The 24,951-nt window shown below is 40.3% G+C and overlaps 2 protein-coding genes across 2 annotated transcripts; one reads left to right on the top strand and one right to left on the bottom strand.

Moving 5' to 3' along the window:
- The first annotated feature begins 7,262 nt into the window (after positions 1-7,262).
- On the top strand, positions 7,263-9,690 carry LOC118782443 (C-factor-like). The gene is made up of 6 exons (XM_036535802.1): positions 7,263-7,501; positions 7,768-7,819; positions 8,304-8,491; positions 8,982-9,137; positions 9,301-9,411; positions 9,568-9,690. Exons 1-6 carry the CDS (start codon positions 7,355-7,357, stop codon positions 9,679-9,681), a joined length of 768 nt encoding a protein of 255 aa, XP_036391695.1. The 5' UTR covers positions 7,263-7,354; the 3' UTR covers positions 9,682-9,690.
- Positions 9,691-10,074: 384 nt separating this feature from the next.
- gal (galanin/GMAP prepropeptide) lies at positions 10,075-14,482 on the bottom strand. The gene is made up of 7 exons (XM_036535818.1): positions 14,422-14,482; positions 14,080-14,160; positions 13,530-13,584; positions 12,366-12,437; positions 11,036-11,122; positions 10,606-10,677; positions 10,075-10,213 (listed from the first exon to the last, which is right to left on the bottom strand). The coding sequence occupies exons 2-7, from the start codon at positions 14,158-14,160 to the stop codon at positions 10,152-10,154; spliced, it is 429 nt and encodes a 142-aa protein (XP_036391711.1). The 5' UTR covers positions 14,422-14,482; the 3' UTR covers positions 10,075-10,151.
- Positions 14,483-24,951: the final 10,469 nt, after the last annotated feature.

Genomic DNA, 24,951 nt, shown 5'->3' with positions numbered 1-24,951 from the left:
GAGCCTTTTTACAGCGAGAGCACAGCAATATATAATTGTGTCATCAGCATAGAAATGGAAATTTGCATTATTTACATTCGATCCCAAACAATTAATATAAATTGTAAATAAAAGTAGACCCAGAACTGAACCCTGTGGGACTCCCTTACTAACTGTAAGTACGTCAGATGTAAGACCATCACATTGTACACACTGAGTCCTCTCTGCAAGGTAGTTGACAAACCAATTTATTGTAGGATCAGAGAACCCAATGTTAAAAAGGCGTTGCTTCAAAATGTCATGATCCACTGTGTCAAATGCCTTTGATAAATCAATAAACAGAGACACACAATGCTGCTTATTATCCTGAGCTTCTATTATGTCATTAACCACCTTCAAGGCAGCAGTTACAGTGCTATGTTTTTTTCTGAATCCTGACTGATATTTAGATAAAATATCATTTGTATATAAATACTCCTTAATCTGGTCACTTACTAGAGTTTCCAGAACCTTTGCTAAAACTGAAAGTTTTGAGATTGGTCTGTAATTGTTCAGCAGTGTAGGATCTCCCCCTTTTAACAGGGGGAGAACATAAGCAGCCTTCCAGACCTTAGGGATTTTATTAGAAACCAAAGTAAGATTGAAAAGATGTGTCAGAGGTTCAGCTATATAGTCTGCTGCTAATTTTAGGAAACCTGGTTCCAGGTGATCCGGGCCAGCCGGTTTGTGTGGGTTCAACTGCTTTAGGGCTTTGTGAACCTCAGCAACAGAAAAGGGAGTAAAACAAAATGTTTGATCAACACAAGCAACATTGTCAATACAGATCTCAGGTTCCACAACAGGGGAAGTCACGACAGATTCAAATAAAAACCCAGAGGATATAAAATGCTCGTTAAAACAGTTCAACATTTCTGACCTATCAGACACAATAATAGAGTCCTTGATTATAGAGGATGGTATATTATTAGAGTTATCACAGGCTGACAAAGATTTAATAGTTTTCCAGAATCTTTGTGGATTGTTTAAGTTTTCTGTAGTTACAGATAGATAAAGCTCAGATTTGGCCTTCCTAATAAGAGACGTACATTTATTTCTTAACTGTCTAAAGATAAGCCAATCAGCCTGAGCACCAGACTTCCTTGCCTTTACCCAGGCTGTGTTACGTTCATGGAGCATACTCGAGAGCTGCGTTGTGAACCAGGGGTTGTCCTGCCCCTTAATTCTATACTTGCGAATGGGAGCATGCTTATTCAAAATTTTTAAAAAGCTGTCTTGGAAAAAATTCCAGGCTGATTCAACTTCATCAATAAAGGCAATTCTGTGCCAATCAAAATAAAATAAATCATGCAAAAAGCCCTGCTCAACAAATACCTTCATATTCCTTCTTTGCACAAAACGAGGTTTGTACTTAGGGACCTTAACATCTCTGATAGCTGCTATAACACAGTGATCACTTACATCATTGGGAAAAACTCCAAAAGCAGAATATTTAAAAGGAACATTTGTTAAAATTAAATCAATAAGAGAAGCTTTCTCTGGAAATTTGGGGTTAAGCCTAGTAGGTGAATTAATTCAAATTCAAGTGTCAAATTCATAGAATCACATTGTCTTTTAAAAGCATCTGACACAGGCATCAACCAGTCCCAGTTTAGATCCCCAACTATAACAATTTCATTGTAGCGCAACTGAGACAAAAAATTAGACAATGAAGATAGAGAGTCATTTGATGCAGATGGGGGCCTGTAACACCCAACCACAGTAATAAAATGCCCTTTAGCAGGCCCGGCCCAAACCAATTTGGCGCCCTAGGCGAAAATTTAGGTGGCGCCCCCCTTGCATCGGAGTAAATTCGACTGCTGGTGTACATACTCACAAGAAACTGAATAGCTTTGTCTTCGACATTCTTTTATTTGCGATTGCAAAATCAAAACACTTGGAACAAATTAGAAAGAAATACAATAAAAATATGAAATGAATTTTTGAAATACAATATGAATAGCTTAAATAAAGTATAAGATTTAAATAGCCACAAAATAAAAAGTGTAAACCAGTGGCATAAAATAAATTATAAATACAATATAAATAAGGCACTGCACACAATAAGATGTTAAAAAAACCCAGTATTGCCAAAAAAAAAAAAAATTACAAGAATATCAATAAAAGGGGAGAAAGGGGGCTCTTATAAAGACATCTACTGGTGCTTTTTGGTACTGCATCAAAACTACACAACCACCTACTCAACCTCATATCACCTGCTGCTACAGCTTAACTCTCCTGCTCTTTCTTACAGCAAAGTCATCTATAACATCATCGTATGATAGCTTACTTGAGACCACATGATTTATACTAATGATGGCAAGTCCACTTAGACGTTCCTACATCATTGTAGCTCTCAAGTAGGTTTTTATCAGTTTAAGCTTTGAGAAGCTTCTTTCTGCAGTAGCCACTGTGACAGGAAGAGTGGCAAAGATTCTCAGAGCAACCCACATGTTGGAGTAAATTTCTGCCAGCTTCTTCTCATGCAGGAAGGTCAAGAGTTCCATGTTTGTCACATTCTTTGATGGCAATGGTGGAAAATTCTGCATTTCCTTTGCAAGTTCTGTGCCATCAATGTCCGGCTGGCTGATGCTGTAGATGACCCAAGATTTGCAGGGGTGGGACTGAGAAACCTCAACAGCGCATCTGAAGAGAGAAGAGGAATATATTACACCAATCTAATAATAAATATGATATGATACATAATATGATTTTAAGAATAAACTGAAATATGACAAATTAAAAATCTAACGGATATGTGCATGATGACTACACTGTACATGTTTAATACTTTTCTGATATGCAAATGATATAAGATTCAATTTTTGTCATTACAAGGAAATGCTGATTAGCAGAATACAAAGAAGTAGTAAACTGCACTATAATATAGAATGTAGGAATGCTAAGGTATGCTATAACAGGAATGATGTGCACTGTGCAGGCTTAAAACTATAGGAAAAGGAATAACACGTTAGCTTTTTGATTAAGGCTAATATTGCAAGCTAAGAAAACGTGAGCTAACCAGTTTTCAATAAAAATGTAAACAAGTTTTATTTTAATTTTAACTCTTGCTGACCCTATAATATTTACATATTTGGAAGCTGGGTGGGAGTGCCATTTTTCATAACAGCTTTGGTCCTTCGTAACATGCCATTAGCCTAACTGAAGTTAAAACAGTTCGCGCTAGCTATTTATTGATTAGCAAACCATGTTTGGTTAACAACGTGTCGTTGTTCTCCTACGTACAAATAATGTCATGACATCACCTTTATTGTAACATTACCTCTGTCTTTCTCTCTTTTTTCCTCCTCTTCTTTTCTTTTTTTCCTCCCCTGGGCACCAGACAGTTTGGGACGTTTTGACATGTTGTTGTTGTCCTGTCGTCGTTGTCTTGTTGTCGAGCTTGCTTTTGGGGTCACGTCAATGCGTGCCCCCCTCCCCCCTCCGCCAGCAGGTAGAGTCTAATTAGTCCGGGGGGAAGGGGGAGCATCTCAGGAAAGTAAAGTGTGATCATCATTTTTATTATTATTTTTATTCATATTTAATAGGGTTTGCTATGCAGTTAGATATTTTGGCACATTATCTTCCTATTAAGATATATAATACCAACTAGTTTTAAGAAGAGTAATTTTTTTCTCTCCCGTTTTTGGCGCCCCCTGGATGGTCGGCGCCCTTAGCATTTGCCTGTACTGCCTATGGCGCAGGCCGGCCCTGCCCTTTAGAAACTACAAGATTTAGGGCGAGGATCTCAAATTGTTTGGTCAAGGAGTCAGAACGAATTAAGTTAAAATGAAATTTGCATTTGATGTAAATAGCAACACCACCACCTTTTCTTGGGCGATCAGTTCGATACACATTATAGCCGTCAATGCAAACTTCCTTATCAAGAACGGGTTTAGTTAGCCAGGTTTCAGATAATACAACAACATCTGCGTCAGTCGATTTCACCCAAATTCTCACCAAATCCAACTTCGAGATCAAACTCCTAACATTAAGGTGAATAATGCCCAAACCTGACCTAGATTTAAAATCCATAGGAGTTTGAATACAGTGCATGTCAGGACCAGGGTTAGGCTGAACATTCTCCGACATCATTAACAAAAGTATAATCAGAAGTCTATGCTTTGCGGCTTTGCGTGGGATATCATTTTTTGGATTTATGGAGTCCAAAAAATGAGGAAGAGAGTCCAAGGTAATTGTGAAAGAGTCATTTAAAATTAATAGGCTTTGAAGGCAGCGCAAGTTTGTAGCATTCAAAGTCACAGATACACGCGCCGGTACTGTACCCTTTGGAGCGAGCGAGATAGATAGGGTATCGCCATAGAAAACATCTAGGCTCGGGGGGGAAGACATTTTCAGTCTCGAATACAGAAGAAAATTCATTTTCCCCGCAGTCCCATGATGTTAAAAAACAAAACAAAGCAAAGAGTATTTTCATAGCCACTGCAGTTCAAATTGTTCGGGCTTTAAGAGCTCTGACAGTGTGGAAGGGATGAGGGAAAAGACGGGGTAGACAATGCTCTCTGAGCGAGCGTGTGTAAATTTTGCTGTTTCGGGTTCGAGGCTCAGTGAATTGCAGATCCTTCCAAACAAATGGGGACCGCTGAAATTACAAGCAACCACGTCCAGAATAGAAAGGCGCAGCAGCGGCAGAGATCCAGCCAGCGAAATACAGACACAGTACACCGTCATGAAGAGATCAAATTGAGTTTTAAGTTCGACGTGGAACTTGCAAGTGCAATATGGAACCAAACAAAACAGTTGCATCCAGCTAAAGGATGTGAATAGAATACATTTCACCTGTTGAGATAAAAAAAAACATGCCAATTTCAAACTTAAAATGTCACCTCCTTTTTTGTAATTTCATGGCACCAGTGGGCTAGAGGCATGAATCTTTCAACATGTGAAGTAATCATCACTGCATCCAAGTATTGCATCTGCCTCTGCAAATTTTTCCCCACACAGATTCTAGTAAAGGCAGTCAATATAATGTTCTTCTGCTGATTTCATCCAGATTCATTATGGGGATGGTACTGTTTATGATCAGTAAGGACACATCAATCCATGGTGTTAGAGTTATGGCGTTATTTTTCATTATTCAGTGAAGTTTCACTGTCTCTCCTCTGACTACCATCTGAAGCATCTAAGGCAATACTGAAAGAGTTAATTGAGGAGTTTGACCCTTGATCATATTTGTAAGGTTCTTGCCCTATCAGGGGTACTCCTGGTTACAACACTTCAAATATGCCACCAAATTGATCAAATATACAATATGGTTCGTACATTGGTGATGGATGATTTACCCTACATGTGATTGCTGCTATAGCTGGGGAATCTGGTGGTGTGAAGGTATGATTAGACCATGGCATATGAATGTGTGGTGTGGCATATATAATAAATATATAATAGAATAAATATATAATAATTTAAAACAATCCTTTTAAATGCTCAGACTAATGTGTGTTTCATAACAGCATATGCTGAACAGCATATGCCGTTCATAATTTTTTCTCGTGAATTTGCAGCAGGACTTAAAAATAAGCATTCCATCATACACATTTTGTTCATAACCACATGGTAAGCGTAGCATATCGTTATTTAGCCTGTGGTCCTGTCACATGGCTACTGGGGGGGACACATTTACCTCAAATGCCAGTCTACTGGACTGGAAAACTGCCAACATAGATTCTACATATGATCTTTTATCTCAGTTGCTTTACTGCGTGCAAATGTGATGAATCAGGACGGTACATCGTGCAGCAGAAAAGATCGACTTCTTGGCAGAGGGAAAGGAGTCGTGCTGCCTGATTAAGAATGCTAGCATCAACTTGATGCTGCCACTGAGGTCAATGCAAGTCAGCACTGTGGCCCCGCTGATGATCATTCAGGTGTCTGACATGGCAGGTAATGTGAATAGAACTCGTAGTGGACCCTGATGTGACCAATTGGAGAGAGCCAGAGTATGATCTTCAGCATGCCATGGTGACCGACTCTCCTACCATAGTCTTACCTTTATTAAAACAATTGTTTACTATACATGCAGTGTTGGAGGAATTTCTTACTTAACATACACTATATGGACAAAGGTATTCGGATGCCTGACCATTACATTGTAATGACATTGTATTCAAATACATATATTTAATATGGAGTTGGTCCCCCTTTTGCAGCTATAACAGCTTCCACTCTTCTTGGAAGGCTTTCCACAAGATTTTTGAGTGTTTCTGTGGGAATTTGTGCCCATTCATTCTGTAGAGCATTTATGAGGTCAGGCACTGGTGTTGGATGAGAAGGCCTGGCTCGCAATCTCCGTTCCAGTTCATCCCAAAGGTGCTTGATGGGGTTGAGGTCAGGGCTCTGTGCGGGCCAGTCAAGTTCTTCCGCACCAAAATCATCAAACCATGTCTTTATAGTCCTTGCTTTGTGCACTGGGGCACAGTCATGTTGGAATAGAAAAGGGCCTTCCCCAAACTGTTGCCACAAAGTTGGAAGCATAGCATTGTCCAAAATGTCTTGGTATGCTGAAGCATTAAGATTGCCCTTCGCTGGAGATAAGGGGCCTAGCTCAAACCCTGAAAAACAGGTGTGGCCAAATACTTTTGTCCATATAGTGTATATTATGCTCTCTTTCAAAAATTGTAATATGAAAAGATTACCCAAATTTTTAAAAAGTAATGTATTCTGTGTATTGTTATTGCATCATTGCATTAAATCACACTGTCGGCCAGTTAAAACCACTATGCCCCCACGGTCGCTGTGAGCGTATAAAAAGCACCAACAACGTGACCTGAGCTTGTGATTGTCTCTTTTGTAATGTGCCTAAAAATAACAATTACGTTGCAGAAAAGCAGACTTTTATAATAACAATTACGTTGCAGAAAATCAGTCTTTTATAATTCAGCTACATGGAGCATGGTAGAAGTTTATTTCCTTTTTACGATGAAGCAAAAGGGTTTTGTAAAAATGTACAGCAGTTTTATTTTTACTCATGTCTTATTCCAACTTACATTTACCCTAGTAATTAACTTTACATGCGGCTCAATGAGGTAAGACAAAGGTGTCATTTACTACTGAACTAACTGTAAAATTGACATTTCAAGTTTTCCACGAGGCAGTAAATCAATGGAATATTGCGTTCGCGTTTCACAAGTTTCCAGATTTTACTTAATCTCTAACGGAATGCGCACGAGTCAAGTGCCTGTAACCTTGCTTATGAAACCAAGAAACCACGCCTCCAGTTAGTTACATTTATTCGTATGGGCGTTCGTTTCACTTATAAAACTCACTGCATAGGCGTAACGCGCAGGGTACTGTACAGCGTGCATACTCGGACAAAACTATGAACAGGGGCTTCGACAAGTGTCGCTCCGTGTTGATCACAGGGGCGAGCAGAGGCATCGGGCTACAAATGGTGAAAGATCTGGTTAGACGCAAAGACAGACCGGCCAGAGTGATTGCGACTGCCCGTCATCCTACGGCTGCAAAGGTACTGTAGTTTTACTGGCGTCTGGGAAAACGACACATTTGCATAGAATTCTAGCCACAAGCCTGTTGCTAGAAGAACTCGGTAACGAAAATAAACAAGCTGACATATTAATAGTAATGTGCATTACGTTTGTGATTCATATCTCGGTGAGAGGTGATTGAATTGAACATTGAATTGGCTTCACCGAAGGTCCTCTAATGTAGGAATGCCACTGCGATTCGTCTCGTCTCGTTAACTCTCAACGCCAAATCTATTCTGTAATGCAGGAGCTGCAAGATTTGTCCAAAACTCACTCGGGTGTACACATTGTAACTCTTGGTAAGTATGGCGTAAAGTATGTTTACCTTCTCTATTTTTACTCCTAAGGAAACAGACTCCACTAGATGGCGTGCACAGCATGGTATTCCAGCTGATAGTATGGCAAAACGATTTAAAGGAAATTTGCACTGTATTATGGATTAGTTTTGATTTACAATGTAATGCACGTATAAGCGGATCTTACAAGACTTTTGAAATAGTAACAGATAAATACATCAAAAAACAGAGCTGGCTTGTATCCAATTTTAGCATATAGTCCCCTTTGAGGAACTCATTTTTGAAATTTGCTTCACGTTTCAGTTTGTAAGACTTCATTGTTTACCCATTGAAGCACTGAAAATATCATTTTGAAAAATTATAGTAGGAGGGGAAAGGGGAAATAAATCACGTGTTTGAACACTAATCACGGCTCATGGTTTAACAACTGACTCCTATTTGTGCATCTTGTCAAAAATTGACTTTAATGACCTGTTTCTCTTGTGAGATGTGATCAGTCAGGCCAGTATAGATGCAGCTGTACAGGAAGTGACATCGCTGGTGGGTGAAGATGGGCTGAACTGCCTCATCAACAATGCAGCCATCGGTATCCCCACTGACCTGGAGTCAGTAAATGCTGAGGCCATGATGAAGACCTTTGAAAGCAACACTGTTGCTCCTCTTATGGTTACCAAGGTAAACAGATCTGCCTTTTGAAGTGGAGCTAGAAGTTGAGTTAGTTGATTCAGACTTTTGGTTTAATCTTGTAAATGCACAAACCCATAATCCACACACTGTCACACTTACTGCTTGTGCTCCCTTCTTTTAAAAAAAACACACATCCCACACAACCATAGGGCTACTCCATCTATTCACAGTCTGAACACTCCAACACACCCACTCATGTAGATACACACCCACACATAACTGATTTATAGACATATATAAATGCCACACACACTTATAATTATACATACATACACACATACACATGTGATCCACACACCCCAAACATGCTCTTGCACACACCCCACACCCACAGTTTACACACACTCCATACAGAAACACCACACACACTTACACGTATATCTGACATGCATACACTGCCTGGTGATTACTAGGTCTTGACAACAGGGCTGCCACGTTATTCAGAAACATTATTTAACCTGTGCGTTTTGTTGTGCAGGCGTTCCTGCCATTACTGCGAGTGGCCGCTGCTCAGGGTTCCACAATGGGCATTGACAGAGCAGCTGTGGTCAATATTTCTTCTGTCCTGGGCTCCATCCAGCTCAACTGGGGTGCTGGAGCAGCCTTCAAGAGCTATGGCTACAGGACTTCCAAGGCAAGTTCAAGCAGCCTCTGGTATCTTGAAGTGCCTGTACTCAATATAGCAAAAGTGGCCCTGTAGCCTTCTCTCCTTCAGTGTGCATGACATTGGTGGCTGTTGAAATATTCCATATTGTGTTTTTCGGCCTCTCTCACCATTTTGTGCTGTCTGGCCATAGGCAGCTTTAAACATGGTTACGAGGTGTCTGGCCACAGACCTGGGAACAGATGGAATCCTATGCATGGCCCTTCACCCAGGATGGGTGCGTACTGACATGGGTGGACCTTTGGTGAGTGTCACATGGTCCTTTGGGGGCATCTCTGATCGTCACCTGAGATCAGATCAATTGCCTTTCCTCAGCACTGCACAGATAAGATATTATGGTGAGTTGACTGTTAGTGACACCTGGGTAATTTGTACTGTATTTGTGTCTGTGACATTGCAGGCAGAACTGTCTGTGGAGGAAAGCATTACATCAGTGCTGGCTGTAATAGCTGGGTTGACAGAGAAGGATCATGGGGAATATCGAGACTATGCAGGGAAACCCCTCCCCTGGTGAAGATTTTTGTGGGGATCTTTTTGGATTTAGTTTTGTACATCAGAAGGAATGAAATAAAATAAATTTTGCTACTGTGCTTTTGCTTCGGAGTTTGAAGTTGTCCACTACATAGCAATTACCCCATGATGCCTATTACAGTTGAAATAGAATGCTAAAAATGCTAAAAAACTGATCAAAGTCAAGCAACATACTAATTAAACATTAGCCAAAGAAAAGGAGGAGCCAATGCACTTAACTAGTTTTATTCATAAGACATTTTTTCCAAACCATCCAACCAACCATAAATAATCAACAAACACTCAGTGTTTCTGAACAGTAGTAAAGCTGGAGATGTAGATACCAGCGGCTAATACAATGAGAAAACTCGACTGCAGCAGCTTAAATCTGGGGCAGGTTGGAAAGCAGGTGAAAGGGTTGGGGATCCTGAACTGGATTAGCTACTGTATATATATACATAAGCCCAAAGCAGGCTAGGCCTGAGCAATCTCTTCTGATGTGAGTGAGGGGGAAAGATTCTCAAGAGCTCCCATTTCTGAAAGGCAAGCAAAGAAGTTATTAATCACATGTTGTGGACACTATTTCTCCACTGCCCAAACACACTGTTGCAATGACTATCTGTCACTGCCAAGGGAAATCTTCAGTAAGATGTTAATAGGAATCCTCCACTGCAGTTCATTTTGTAGTAAACAAGCTGAGTAAGTAAAGACGCTTACTTGAGTGGATTGTAATCTTTTGTAATCTTCATAATAATAAAGACACAAAAGCTTTAATGTAACCAAACTGTCGACAGTAATCGCCCGTTATATTTCATGATCACAACCAAACAGCTCTCCTTCCTTTTATAACACAGAATGGCAAAGGCATGTGAGAATATTTGAATGTGCTGATCCTGCTGTCCAATATCTTATGGTACACAAGCCTCACCTTTCAACTTCAGGTATGACAGGAAGTCGATAATGGTGTGTATTACATTCTCATCTGCTATTCTCAAAGCACCTGTGTGAAAAGAGAAGATTGATGTGGTCATTATAAGCAAAAGAAAGACAGTCTCTGAAAATTTGATTGAGGCTTTTACATTTATATACGTGATAATTATAGTGGACCACTGAAGCTATTTTAAGATTAGTTCTGTCTGCATAACAAGAGGACAAAGGTGGAAAAGGTTAGTTAAAGGTAAAATTATTAGCTTGCGGAAGCAGAGACACTTGGAGCGTTTGAGACTAGACTTGACACAATCCTAACATAAGATAAACTCAAGCCTTTAGACAAAATGATGTGGCTGAATGACCTGTTCTCATCATTAAATGGCCATGTTGAAAGTGAAAGAAGAATGTAAGGAGTGTGAGGCTCTTACTTGATTTGAAGTCGTCTTCCATGGGCATATCCCTCTTCCCTGCCAGGCCATGCTTGTCACTGAGGGCTCTGTGACTGTCGATGGCATCTGTCCACAAAACAAAGCTGCAATCAGCCATGTTGTCCATTATGATGCCCCCTACTGTCCCATCTGTGGTTACACACTCTTGCACAGCCCGCACACTTTCTGCGGTCTGACTGAAGCCAACCCTGCTGCCTGCACCCACAGCAGTCTTCCAGTCTGCACTCAACCAATACCAGGTCGTATCTCATAGGTGCCATTTTAATACACAAAAGACAACAACAGCCTGCAGGTTTGATTTTGAGTCACAGTAATGCAAACTCAAACTGACTTCAAGCGGTACAAAAGTGCGAGACTTGAGGACATTCATAACGTAAAGAACGAACACAAACAACAGGGATTTCATCCAAGGAATGACATGAGGGAGACCAAAAGGGGGAGAGGATAGTGGTGGGTGGGGGGGTCATGACACTATCGAAGACGACTGAACAAATAAGAGCTGACAACCAATACAGACTGTTCACAGGGCAAGAAAGAGCAAGAGTGGAAGTGCACACAACTTTGTTCTTCAAGGGCTGCTCGTTCCATATTAAACTAATGATGAAAGTCTGCAACCATTTTGGTTTGGACAACTGTGGCCACTGCAAATATATGCTATAAGCATCTTACATGCTGAGAGCATCTGGCCTCCTTAAAATAAATTACCGCAACCCTTTCAATATGGAGAGGTGGGGCAAATGTTCAGGCCCATCAGCCACTCAGTATATAAGTACACTAATTATCTGAGCAAGTGTGAGTACATCCTTCAGTTTATACCCTCTGCTTATAACCTCACCTCTTCTGCTCCTAGATCAGAAGCTCAGAATGTATTTTCTGCACATTAGCAATCTGTAATGCAAAATTATGAGGATATATTATTATAATTATGTGGAGCTGAAATTATATCATCATTTTGCCAATCACACAACAGTGATCTCTCTGCAGTGTTTCTCTGAAACTGAAAGTCAAGTTATGTTACACTCAAAACTGCAAAAACAGACTGAAGATGAAAGGATTACACAGCTGCTTTAATGTTGTTGGCTCAATAATGCATTAACCAAGTCCACTACAATCAATTGTACATTTTTCTTAGGATGACATTCATAGAAATCAACTATAACCTGTAATTTGCTAAATACCGTAGGACCACAGACACTTGAGTCCTTCAGCTATTTTTCCCATGTGCAATATTTACAACACACACCAAATAACATGGACACAGAAAGCAGCGCATTCTGTTGACTTCAGTAACCTGCAGGCGCTATCTTACATTCATCAAGCAGCTCCTCTCTCCCCCTTGCACTGGGACTGTCCTTTATCTGTATTAGGTGTTCAATACGACCTGAAACACAGGGATGATGGCATTTTACCTGGTCTTATGACCCGGACTCCCCGCCCGTTACTTTTTATTCCCGACACACCGGCATGCATGTTTCAAGGGCCTCGGAAATACAGAGGTCTGCTCTGAATGGAGCGCACCAGAGAGAGCCACCTGCTCTCGCTATCATTTCTGATTTCTGAAAGAAATGGTCTTTCTAAAAGCTGACGTCTGACATTAGTTGTGTAATACATCAAATTACACTCAGTTGCATTGCTTATTTGATTATTATCACCTAGGGTGACCAGACGTCCTCTTTTTCCTGGACATGTCCTCTTTTTGGGACCTAAAAAATCCGTCCCAAAAAGAGGACATGACCGGGAAAAAGAGGACGTATGGTCACCCTGTATCACCTTAATCACATGCGCTAACAGCTCGGCCTTTTACTACGGTTTGGAAGTGTCGCAGTGACAAAGTAAACTACACACAACGTAGTGATTTATTAATCAGTTATTTTAATGAAACCACGTAGGATACCCAGGAGTGTCCACTGGCCATGGACCCAAATTCAAATTAACAATGCTGCGCTTTGTCCTGAACTTATTGCAACGAATTTACATTTTCAATGTAGAGATAATCTCTGCTTGATTGAGCCAGCCCCTCACTTAATGAGGGCAGCAGCGCTATCGAAAACTCCCTTCGGTATGGGACGTTCCCTGTTGTAACGTTACTCCGGGTTCAAAATGATGACTCTGCGCTCAGAGTCCACTCTGGCACATAAGGCAGAAGTACAACTACAAATTAAAACTGAAAACCTGCTAGAAATTTTAGGCACACGAGAAGGCAATAGAGAAGTTTGGTATTAAGTATCCATGTTGCATGTAACACATTCAGGTTCTAGAACGTACGGTCGCTACTGAAGGGAAAACAATAGCAAAAGCGGGAAGTGACGATGAAAATTTGGATTATGTTAACTTCGACAATTAAAATGTCAATTGTTATGTTCTGTGGATTACAACCTATATAACACGTAGTTTCAGTATTCATTTAAGGCAGGTACCGGGTCTGTTTGTACAGTGGAGAAAAGAGCTATAGCGTGTGAGGAGAGCGACTCACGGGGTCCCAGGAGATATCCAGCGCTGTTCAGTGTCCAGCCTCGCTTCTCTTTGGCCTGTGAAGACAAAGAGGGAAAAGGAGGGTAAGTCACATACAAGCAACCGTGAACCGAAATATTCGGAGGCTACAAAACTAAAACTGTGTTTTAACAAGAAAAATTATTCATACATTTTTTCTCTGACAAAAATCTTCATTTAAGACGTGTGTACAACAAACCTCGCTACAGTTTCTGTATGGAGCCAAATTACACCTGGGTTCATATTAATTCCTACATTTCTATTCACAGCTTCAGAAGTTTTTTTTTTTTCATTTAGCTCAATCTCTTACTTCTTTTGCATGGGCATGCAAGCTTCAGTACGATCTGTAACACGTGCCCTATTCCTGTAATTTCATGCATACCAAATCCTTTCGAAAATAATGCTTCTAAAAAGATTTTCAGTATGAGAAACACTCATGATATTTTAGTTTATTAATACTTCTGGGGCCTTGTCATTTTGTCGATCAGAATTAACCGCAGTTAAATGGAAAAATGAACAAATGCCAGGCATACCGCAATCACTAATCCAATGGTCTCTGACAGTGTCGCGCAAAAGATGAGGGCTACGCAAGCGATTCCAATGCACTTCTGCATCTGCAAGGGGGAAGATAATGCGCCGTTGGTTGGCTGAATTTTGTTTGCTCACAATAAGCAAAAATAAAACAAAACAAAACATAAATATAAAATAGAAAAAAGATATGTGATAAGTGATAAGAAATGAATTATCTTTAAAATGCAAGTAAATATCAAACGGGCGTACAAAAGGTGAATTAAAGTAAATTTCACAATATATCTGAGGAAAAGTAACACGATCACCAAAAATACATTGTAAAACAAGATACAATTCGATCTTACCTTGATTTTTCTCCTCAGGTGCTTTTTCAAAGACAAACTTAAATGATTCACAACTTGCGGAAGAGACGTATTTCTTCAAAATATAAAGCTGTCTATACAAAATAAAGCTAGTACAGCATATTTTCCTGGGAGCACTTTTCCATTCTGTTTCGCGTGTTCTGGGAGTGCAGTAGGTTGAGGGAGGGTATGGGGTCCCTATTTATCGTAAATTGAAAAATGCGCACCTGCCCTTGACGCTCTGACGTCACCACTTTCTTCCCCCTATCGGTGTAGCTACTTTAAGACGTTGAACAAATTGCCGCGAAGTATTCACGTTCTCGTTGAAGTCATTGGAAATACAATAATCGAGAAGTTATCCATCTCTGTATCGGATTATGATTTGCCTGCCTTCCACAAGGGGAACAAAGCTGACGCGATTCTGACCTCACCCATCCAAAGGCAGAATTAAATCTATACTAGATTTGTGCATTTAAATCGTCATGGGTTTCATTAAGACATAATTGTACTACTATCGTCATTCCTGACAGGAAAAGTCAGGCTTAGTACCCATGATGAAAACTTGATGACAAAAGTAAATGGGTGCATCGTCATTTTAAGGTGCAGGTAACGAAACACATTGACATTGAAAAGGATATCCGTTTTCAGCGGATTGTATTATAGAGAAAATTAACTCTTTGTTCAGGTTCAAAGGGTTATTATCTAGAACAATGGGGCGGATGATTTTACTGAAAAGCACAGGTGCCAAACTAAGAGCCAGAATCCATAATGCAAAACACGTCAGCAGTACAAACAACAAAAAATACAATAGTGTAAACACTCATTATGGCTCACGAAGTACGCCATACAAAGTGTGTTCTGTTTATGAGCAGAAGTTTTTTTTTTTTTTTTTTTTTTTAGGCCATTGCCTGTGAGAAGCTAAATTGAACCACAGGTTAGGTAGACTGTTGGCTTTCCAAAGACATTACATTAATTAATTACATGTATGTAGTATATATATATCCTTAGACATTTTTTCAGTTTCATTTAGGGGGATCCAAGCTGATAATTGTTTCACTCTGAAACATAAAGCTTGACAAAGTAAGCAAAATATATCACCAGGCCAACATTAAGGATTCTAAGACAACATCCATCCAAATGTCAGATTCATTTTCTCTATGACAGATAATGTAATCCACGCTCAGAACCCACACATGTTCACAGTCAGTCTAAAGTTTGACAGGGTTCTCTGATATTATTCCCCTCCTACAGCTAGCAAAGTCGATGAAAGCTAAGACACAAATCGACAAGACCACCCGTAAAGGCTTGGAAACAAGTGTCATCAATCAAAGTTTCCAATGATGCATCCGATTTAGTTTGTTTAAACCTTCTGTGCATTTGGGTGCATGTTTATATGCTCCCCCACACAAGTTATGTTTTTCTTTGCATTGTACGAAAAGGAGCCATCTGACCCTAACCCTAGCCTGAAACCTAATTCAATCCCTAATCCTAACCTTAACCCTAGGGGGGTGTCACCCAGCTAGAAGACACCCAGCACTGACTCCTCTAGATGTGAAAGCACAAATGCTACCCACAGGGCAGCTACATAAACAACTGCCACAGAGGTTCATTGGAAAAAGCCTGAGGTCTCTTTGGCCCTAATGGTGTGGACAAGGCTGACAGCTATGGTGTGATTTCGATGCTCATTTACACGCAGTTACCATCAGTTTCCCCTGAGCCTATTTTAGGGTTCATTCTGAACACCTTCACCTCAAAGGCAATGAATTGGCACAGATCTTAATGTCTTTCACCACCCCCAGAAAGTGGCCTTAAAAACTCAGCCCAGGACTGAGTATGCTGCCCTCATGAAGAGGGCAGCAGTGCCCTGAACATTCTTAATCACAGGATGAAGGTGGGTGTAAGTCCATCCTTGTGATTCAATGCCTCAGAGCCAAATAATAGGTATATAACTCAAGAGATAATGCCTATGCAAGGCCACAGATTTTCAAATACTCATATTTTTAACAGTGAAGTGAATTGATGTGAAGGACCTCATAGAAACAAATAACCTTAGCAATTACAGCTAATCATGTACTTAAGATCAGCAATTCTTTGAGTGCCCTTCAACACATGACACATAACTCTTTGAAAGCCTATTTGAAGATAATATTTTTTTATTTCATTGCTCCAAGAGGAAGAATTGCAACAAAGACCTTTTTTGGGAAAATGTGAAGAATGAACACAATGACAATTCAGGGACATTTTCTCTCTATTTGTGAAATTCTGACTAAATCCTATGTATTGTATGAGTAATCACATCGAGTTTTATCACCTACAGGGTAGCAGTAGGTTGGTCATCAAAATGTTCCAGGACTCATTTGGCAAAGCTTTCTTTGATGCTGAAAATTATGTGGTATCAGTGCTCAGTTAAGAATAACATGTTTTGTAACACTTTGGAATTAAAGATGGTTGTTTCACATTAAAGAGCTTTTTATGATAACTAAAGACTCATCTCCTCGATACTGTAATTATCCTTTCTGTGGTATATTTACCTTCATGACAGTGCAGGATATCAAGAAGAATGGGAAAAAGATGCTTCTACTGCAGTAAGTCAGGTATTAAAGTACCTTGCTGGACCAACAGCACTACTGTGTGCAGTATTTGAATCAGCAACCTCCTGGTTACAAATTACACCCAACCATTTATGCCCAAACTACCCCAAATATTTCCAACTGGTCTTAGCCACTGTGAATGGAATCAGATTAACCTTTGCCTTTGAACACCAATGCAACAAAGAAAAAATCTTTGCATTTGGCCATTTCCCCTGTGTGTCTTTTTTGATGTATCATCAATAACGTGTGTTTAAGCCTCATACAAAAGGAGGAAAGCATTTTTGCAACATAAACATATAAGGGTATAAACTGTTCATTTCAACTGATAACCCTTCTCAGCCTTCTATTTGCCTTATGGTTGTCTCCAAGAAATTAAAGGCATTTCAAAATGTGCTGCTAGCAAGCTGTTGTATATGTTCCTTCAAACATGTCAGCATTGATGGTACTAATTATACCAGGGGCCTTGACAGAAGAAATGATTATGAGGTTATCTTCCCAGAGCTGTGTTACTGGAATAGAGGTTGTTGATACCAGCATGAGTCTCTTACTACCCACAGTTCTGCCAGGTCATGTTAGCTCAGGAACAGGCTGGCATGGACTGTCAGGAGTCTCACGTAACCAGAGCTATACACACCAAACAAGAGAGGAAAAGGGGGCCCCTGTAACTCAGTGCTTTTAGAGCAATCTTCATGGCCACAGCCATCAAAGGAAACAAGGCAGATAACAAAATATCAACAATTAGGCTTTGAAATACAGGAAGATGGGGCTTAAGGTGAAAAAGAGCTGCGTGGGAGCTCCTGGTCCATTGTGAAACGTAAAAGTGGGGAGAAAGGGACACTCAGAAGAGGGGCACACGAACATATTCCTTGTGAATACAAGGGAACAGTGGGATATGGTTTGGTAATCATCCCACATGGACCCATTTTCTCTGGCTGCCAGCGGGACTAGTGTGTTTTTCTCTTGTCCTTTGCTGCATCTGATCCATGCATCATTTTGGTAGCAATATTACACACCTGATTAGCATTTAAAAAGCAGATCTCTGTCGTCCTCACTGAACGAGGCACCAGCAATGCTGGACAGGATTACAGTTTGCACTCTCTCTCAAGGACAAGCAGCATTACGGCTTTTAGCTTCGACAGAGAACAGAACCGAATAACAATACGTTGATGCTGAGCAATATCAGATTATCTTGGTAATATGAATGCATACAGCTCTCCCGTCTTGCTTTGTTTAACACAGGCAGGGAAGGAAAGTGAGGACCTAATTCCATATGAGATTTCTGGGTGTCTCCTCTCAGGCTTGCTGCAAAGAGACCATTCCAGAAATCACTATCCAAGCGGCAGTATTCTGACCATGATGGTAAGTGAGAGATCCCCATGCACACAACAGTGCTCACGCTCCTTCTACAGCATTATCCCAGACGAGCAGCAGTGTGGCATAGAGCCCTACAATCTGGCCACATTACCAAGTCTGGGAGTTTAAATGAAATTGCTGCAGATGCAGCTTTATGCAGGGTTCTCAACTGACATTGCTTCAAATTTTAATCATGCAGCTTAACCTGAGCTTCTGCTACACAAATAGACAATGAAGAAAATTGAAGATATCCACTCACTTGTGAATGAATGCATATGCCCTTAGCCTTGAGCATTTTTATGTCCACAGCCTCACTGACCCGCATTTGCCTCTTGCACCAGAAATAAGCTATTCAAACCACAGGTCAAGTGTTGCCACTAGCTGACAAAATAACAGGACTCCAGGCATAAAGACAAATACTGAAAGGTAAGCTATGTAATGAGATCTATGGTCTGAAGTGGTGAAAACTGTGGAACCATGTTGTTATAAAATATTCAAAGGAGGAGACAGGCCCTGGAGAGCCGTCAGAGTTAATTCTAATTCATTCATCTGGGTAGGACCACAAAGCCCTGTAGTTCAAAGAACCAAGGTCCTTCTCAAACAGCCTTGTAATGTGGTCGCTTAATGTACATGATGTTCTCATGATATGAGCGTCACTATGTCCGTGCAAAATGTGTATCTTTGTGTAGACATATTTGGATTACACAGTGTACTATTGGATATTGAGTATGTGGAGTGCATATTTATTGATATGAGAAAAGAGCTGGATCATCCTTCAGGATAGTTATGACCTGTCACACACTGAATGGCCACAGCACAGGATTTTGATCAGTACAATACCACAAATGAAAAGAACAGCAGACAGAAACACAATCAAATACTCATATTCTCATATGTACATACATACTGTATATATTGGGTACCATTTGCATGACTTATTTTGTATTACCTCCCCTCCCTACACATACACATACACATACTAATTGATAACGGTCAGCTGGTCAGAAACTTCAAAGAGCTGGCAAGATTTCACCAAGCCTATTCAGTTTGACAAGACAGCCAAGGCAATTCCCAAAATTCATTGGCTGGATTAAGTTGTTGGTTTGATTAGCATCAGGAAAAGGTTATACAACTAAATACTGCAAGTGTTTCACTCTCCAGCCATGCAGACAAAGCATTTCAGAAATGACCAAGCAGCATACTCTTAACAGGAATAAGAATGCTCAGTTTAAACCAAAGGCGCTAACCATGCCTACCTGCATGCAGCCCTTGCATTACATATTCTTGCTGAAATGTAACCCTCCTTCTGCGCCATGTCTCATGTACTGATGTAATACATTAATGACAGAAAAAAATCATCTATTATACATGACATTCTGAGCCCTAGGCCTCATTTCACAGTTACAGTCTGAGCAAAATGAATACTTTGTGCCATCATTATGTTTTATAGTAATTTTAGTAAGTATCTGAACCTCCTCTTGGATTGTGGGGATAACCAGATTCATTTCTGAATTCATTTATGAAATTTGAGGATTACACATCTCTGAGATATGGTATGCAGTGATAAGCCCACATATGGAAGCAAAGGGAGGCATAAAGACATTACCCATTCTGTTGCTAATGCTTCAGCCTGAAATAAAACAGAACGATCCGAGTATCTATGCATACAAAATAACAAGCCTATCAAAAAGATATTGGATGCAGACTTCTACAGGCTTTCTAACTGCATTACTATTGGGTAGTGTCAGAAAATAAACATGTGCATTGTAGAAATGCACAAGATGTGAACTAATAATCATAGTGGGCTTCAAACTCTGCTTCTCTACTGAGATTCTATTTAATAAGACCTTAATTGGTTTGCCCATAGTTAATCAAGAACGACTACCTTTGGCATGTTGTCTGTTTTATTTCAATGTGGACATTTAAAAATTCCGTGAGCAGTAAATTATAATAAACTGATATCCATTCTTTCTTAAAAAGAGTGGATTTGAAAATGGAAGGTTGCACTTTACAAAGACTTGTGGCATTCAGGCGAGAGTCTTTAAAGACCATTTAGTTTGCTGGGAGCATGTAATGGTCAGCAAACCAATACCGATTACTAGGAAAATTTCTCTAAAATGTGTACAATGACTGAGCTCTAATGCTGCGATCAACATGCCACGGGCACAATCTACACTCGGCTTCTTGCCCCACAGGTACCTGTCAACTAGGGTTCAGACTGAGCTGGGATCTAATAGATGCACAATTCTGCGTCCATACCATGGGATACATGAGCTTTCAGAAGAGGCATTCAGAGGAGAGGAGATGACACTGCAAGCAAACACAGGTACAGCCTCTAAGTGACATGTAGCCTTGCCTCTTTATTATTGCAATACAACACAAGTGAAAAACCATACAAATCTCTGTACTTCCCTTGAAAGACCATGAGGATACAAAACAATGCCAACTAAATACCTTAATTTTCCGTTGAGACGTTTATAATAATTTATACGGGCCTCCATAGTGATGTTAATTTCAACTAAGACTGTATGAATACCAGTGGTAATGTCAGACAATTATGTGTCATGTGACATACAGGTGAGTGGTATTTTGGTACTTTGGTTTCACACTGATGAAAGGTCTGAACAATATGTATGTTTTCAAATGTTTCCAATCCAAAAATCTATCAGAATATTTTGTTAGATAATGATACTTTTCTGAGAGCAGGATAGTAAAAGATTTTGAAACACGCATGCTGAAGAAGCAAAACAGGAATGTATGGAAAGCCTGCAGTCACAAAAAACTGATTCATGCATTGGTCACTACTATTCAAAGCAACCCAGAGACGGTCTCCAACATGCCTCGTGGTGGCAAGGAATTCTCGTGTAGCAAGCAGTGTGTGATCTCCTCTTCTATCATCTCACTCATCATGTCACTCATTCTGTTCGTTAATGATGGACTTATTCATCCTAACTGAAATAAACAAAACCGACTGTTATGGGCTTATTTGAGCATTAATTACCTTCTACTACACCCTTAGAGTCTCTAGAGGGAATACAATATTAAGTAACAAGTCAATGCTATTAGCATGCGTAAATTACATTTGATTAGACACTTCTGGAGGAGATTATAATGGACAGGCTATTTAAGTTGGATCACAGTATTAGCAATTTCATGACATTATAACGTGACACTGCAATTATGGGTTATTTTGAAAGGTAGGGGGATAATAGCACTCTTTTTTGCAAGCCACCATTGTGTTCACTCACATCAGGTCTGTAAACGCAGTGCATTTTCTTTACCTTTGGGCTTTGGTTAGGAAGTACAATGCACTCATGTCATCAGTGAATCTACCTGGTGTCTCTGATCATCTCCCATTTCTTTTTTAACAACATGACTCACTAAGCTAAAATGAACAAGAGAAACTTTGCGACAACAACCCCAGAGGGTACATACATTTTTTTTGTTTGTTACTGAAGTTTTGTCAGAAGAAGACAAACACAATGAAACTTCAATAACTAACAATAACTTCAAAAAACAGTAAGCAAAAAAGTAAGCAAAACAATTTATCTTGCCATATCTGGAAGGAATTCCAGTTACAGATCTTTGCTGTAGCATCACCAGATAAAATGCCATTGGAAAGGTATTGATGATGAGGTCAGACAAACAAGGAAATGTTGGTGAAAAACGAATCCTTTTCACACAGAAACATTGCAAACTGCATGTAACAGGCAGCCATTACCCAAGTGAGTCAAATCCATATATAAAGGCAATGGATTTTGACCGTGTTCCATTCCCAGCGACCCAGTTGCAATGACGCAGGGAAAACCCACGCTCACTCGCTCCCCGACAGCGTCAATCCCGTAATCACCCAGCACATCAAAGAGTCCCGTCTGCTCTACCTCTCTGCTAATCTGCAGTACTTCAGATGTGATCGTGTTCCACATATACTTGGCCATGACGTCCATGAACAAACACGGTTTAGAGAAAATAAATGAAAGGAAGGGTATAACGCCTGATTGCCCTGCCCAGTGCGAGTGTTCTGTGGTGTTGCAGTACATGGTCCCAGGTCCTGAACCATGAACTTGGTTTCCCCTGAGTGGTGCTGTGAAGCACTGGAAGTCAGTCAGAAAGAACAATTTATCTAATGGTCATTGTAATGACACCTGGTGTTGGGCCTGCCTTGTGTAATGAATGCAACTGGCAGAAGTCCATGTTTGCACCAAGTCACAATAAAATAATGCCATTCCAGGCACTGGTTGTTGTCAATGTTATTGCATCTGTTTTATCTCACACCAGCTCCTCCTGATGAAAGTTGTCCACCCTGCCCCTCCCAAATCAGTCTCAATTGGCAATACACTGTCTGCAAGCAAGCCTGCAGATGGAATTAATTCTCTGGTAAACCTCGAGCCAACAGCTGTACTGGAGATGTATTTGTCTGACACAAACAAATTCTCCTCTCTACAACTGTTACGTTCACTTGCTCAACCAAGACAGGGATTTTCTGGAAAAAAAGGATTAACCCCATAGTGAATGCAAGCCAGGTAAAATTCACTTGTTATATTATACAACACAAAGGATGGTAACATGCTGTAGTCCACGTATGCCATACCAAGTTTCAGTCCCCTGCTTTTACTTCTCATGTATGAACTAGGCTGAGTACGTTTAAATGACACCAGAATTGTCCACTTCCTCTCTGGGTGGTGCTACTCTCATAGGTTGGGAACCCAAAGAAAAGGCCAGGGACACCCCCTACAGGACCTGCTCTGACATCCTTGGAAGGGTCAGTCACCTGGGAGACAGTCATACTAGGGCCCTTCAGGCTTTCCCTAAACCAAGACCAAGATTACATACCATCACAGACTGAGAACCTCTGCCCAAGCAGTCAATGCCCAGTAAAATGCACTTGCAAGGAGGTCTCAAGGGTTACTAAGGGACTCAGGTGATGGACCTGTATGAGATGAAGGAATGAAACCTGCATTTTGCTTCATACTTTGGGGTGAAATGAAACCACCCACAGCCAGGGAACCGATGGCATCACTCAACAAATCATGTGGATTGATTGGTGCACTCACCCACCAATCAGCAGCCACGTACAGTGAAAATTGCTATCAAGTTCAGAGACGTCGGGCATTTTTTTTTTTAATGAAGCCTGTCTCTAAATTGCACTGTGTAACCATGGAGACGTGTATGGTAGGTAATTAGAGTCATGTCTACTCTTGATCTACTGCCCATACTGAATTGCCCCTGATTGCACTTCCAGCAGACCAGCATGATTGGCATTTATTCTGCTCCAGTCCTTCAACAGGTTCACCATGCTAGAAAGCACGATCTGGCACTCACAGGAGGTGAAAATCGCCAAAAGCACTTTTATGTCATACGTCTTCTATGAAGTAATCATGCAACACTCTGCCCTTTGCAGTGTCAGACACTAGCTTTGGGAACACGTTTCTTTCTTGGATCTCGAGGCTGCAATGAGTACTGGTGGCTGAGTGAGGCGCCAGTCATTTGGACCAGCTCGGCCTTTATTTAATGGAGCTTACATGCAACAATAAGCAAAGTACCAAATCACAGAAAACGAGACCTCGAGAGGGTTGTCATAATTGATAGTATCTCACTTTGCTGCCTGGTTACTTTTTTAATATACCTGCAAATGTGTCTGAACTAAGTGAACAGCCAAGCCTGCAAGTACCCCCTGCATAATCCTACAGTAGCTGAGTGCGTAAATCTGGATATGCCCCTGGTTCTGTAAGGGTACATCGGTGCATACACACAATCCTACCAAAAGTCACAGGACACCCAAGCTGATTGCAAGACCTTCTTTAGTGAAGTGAAGCTTACTAATGCCTTAAAAATAGAAGTAAAGCACTATGCCACCACTTTTCTACCAAACAATATAGTCTTCCTTGAAGAATTACAACAGTCATTAAGACCAAAGGTAGGAAAATATGCTATTTATTTCTTGGAATTAATGTCCATGTTTTATTCCTAACTACCCATGTCCAATATAATTTGGATTGTATGGTGTAGGTAGATGGTTTAGAAACTGCATTTGATTGCCAGCCAGCTAGTAAAGTACTTTTTTAGGTAGTTATCATGGATTAGAAATAAATACAAGCCATTTCCTTGTTAGTTATCTGTCTATATTTTTCATTCCCTGCATATTGTGGTGTGTGCAATCTATAGTGTGTATTCTAGCCTTTTTAATGGTAATTTTTAAAGCACACATCTCCGCTCCAGTAGCTAAGTTTTCACCATCCAGAAGCATTGCTAGGGACAGGTATATGAAAGCTTGGACAAGTTAATACATACTAACCTGCCTCAAAGAGACCCATATCCATACTGAATACATCATTTAAGGCTGTTTCTATGCATTTACATGCGACAGTAAATAGTTTATTTACTGTAATGCTGTAGTTCTCTAACAGTTTCCCAATCATGTTCAATACCTTGCTATATATGTTGTTTCATTTATTACACCAATGAGCAGTCTTGTGAGAGCAGTAATCCTAGTTTTCTGAAATTTCTGCACCATCTGCAAAATTGTAATGTTCCTTTTTAAGTAAAGTATTGTTTTTGCCGTTATTGTAGTTCCTCACTCAATTCGCCA

The sequence above is a fragment of the Megalops cyprinoides genome, chromosome 8 (assembly GCF_013368585.1).
Source record: "Megalops cyprinoides isolate fMegCyp1 chromosome 8, fMegCyp1.pri, whole genome shotgun sequence".
In the NCBI taxonomy this organism is placed as follows: domain Eukaryota; kingdom Metazoa; phylum Chordata; class Actinopteri; order Elopiformes; family Megalopidae; genus Megalops; species Megalops cyprinoides.
The sequence above is the reverse complement of the archived record's forward strand: the minus strand, read 5'-3'. Positions and strand labels throughout refer to the sequence as shown.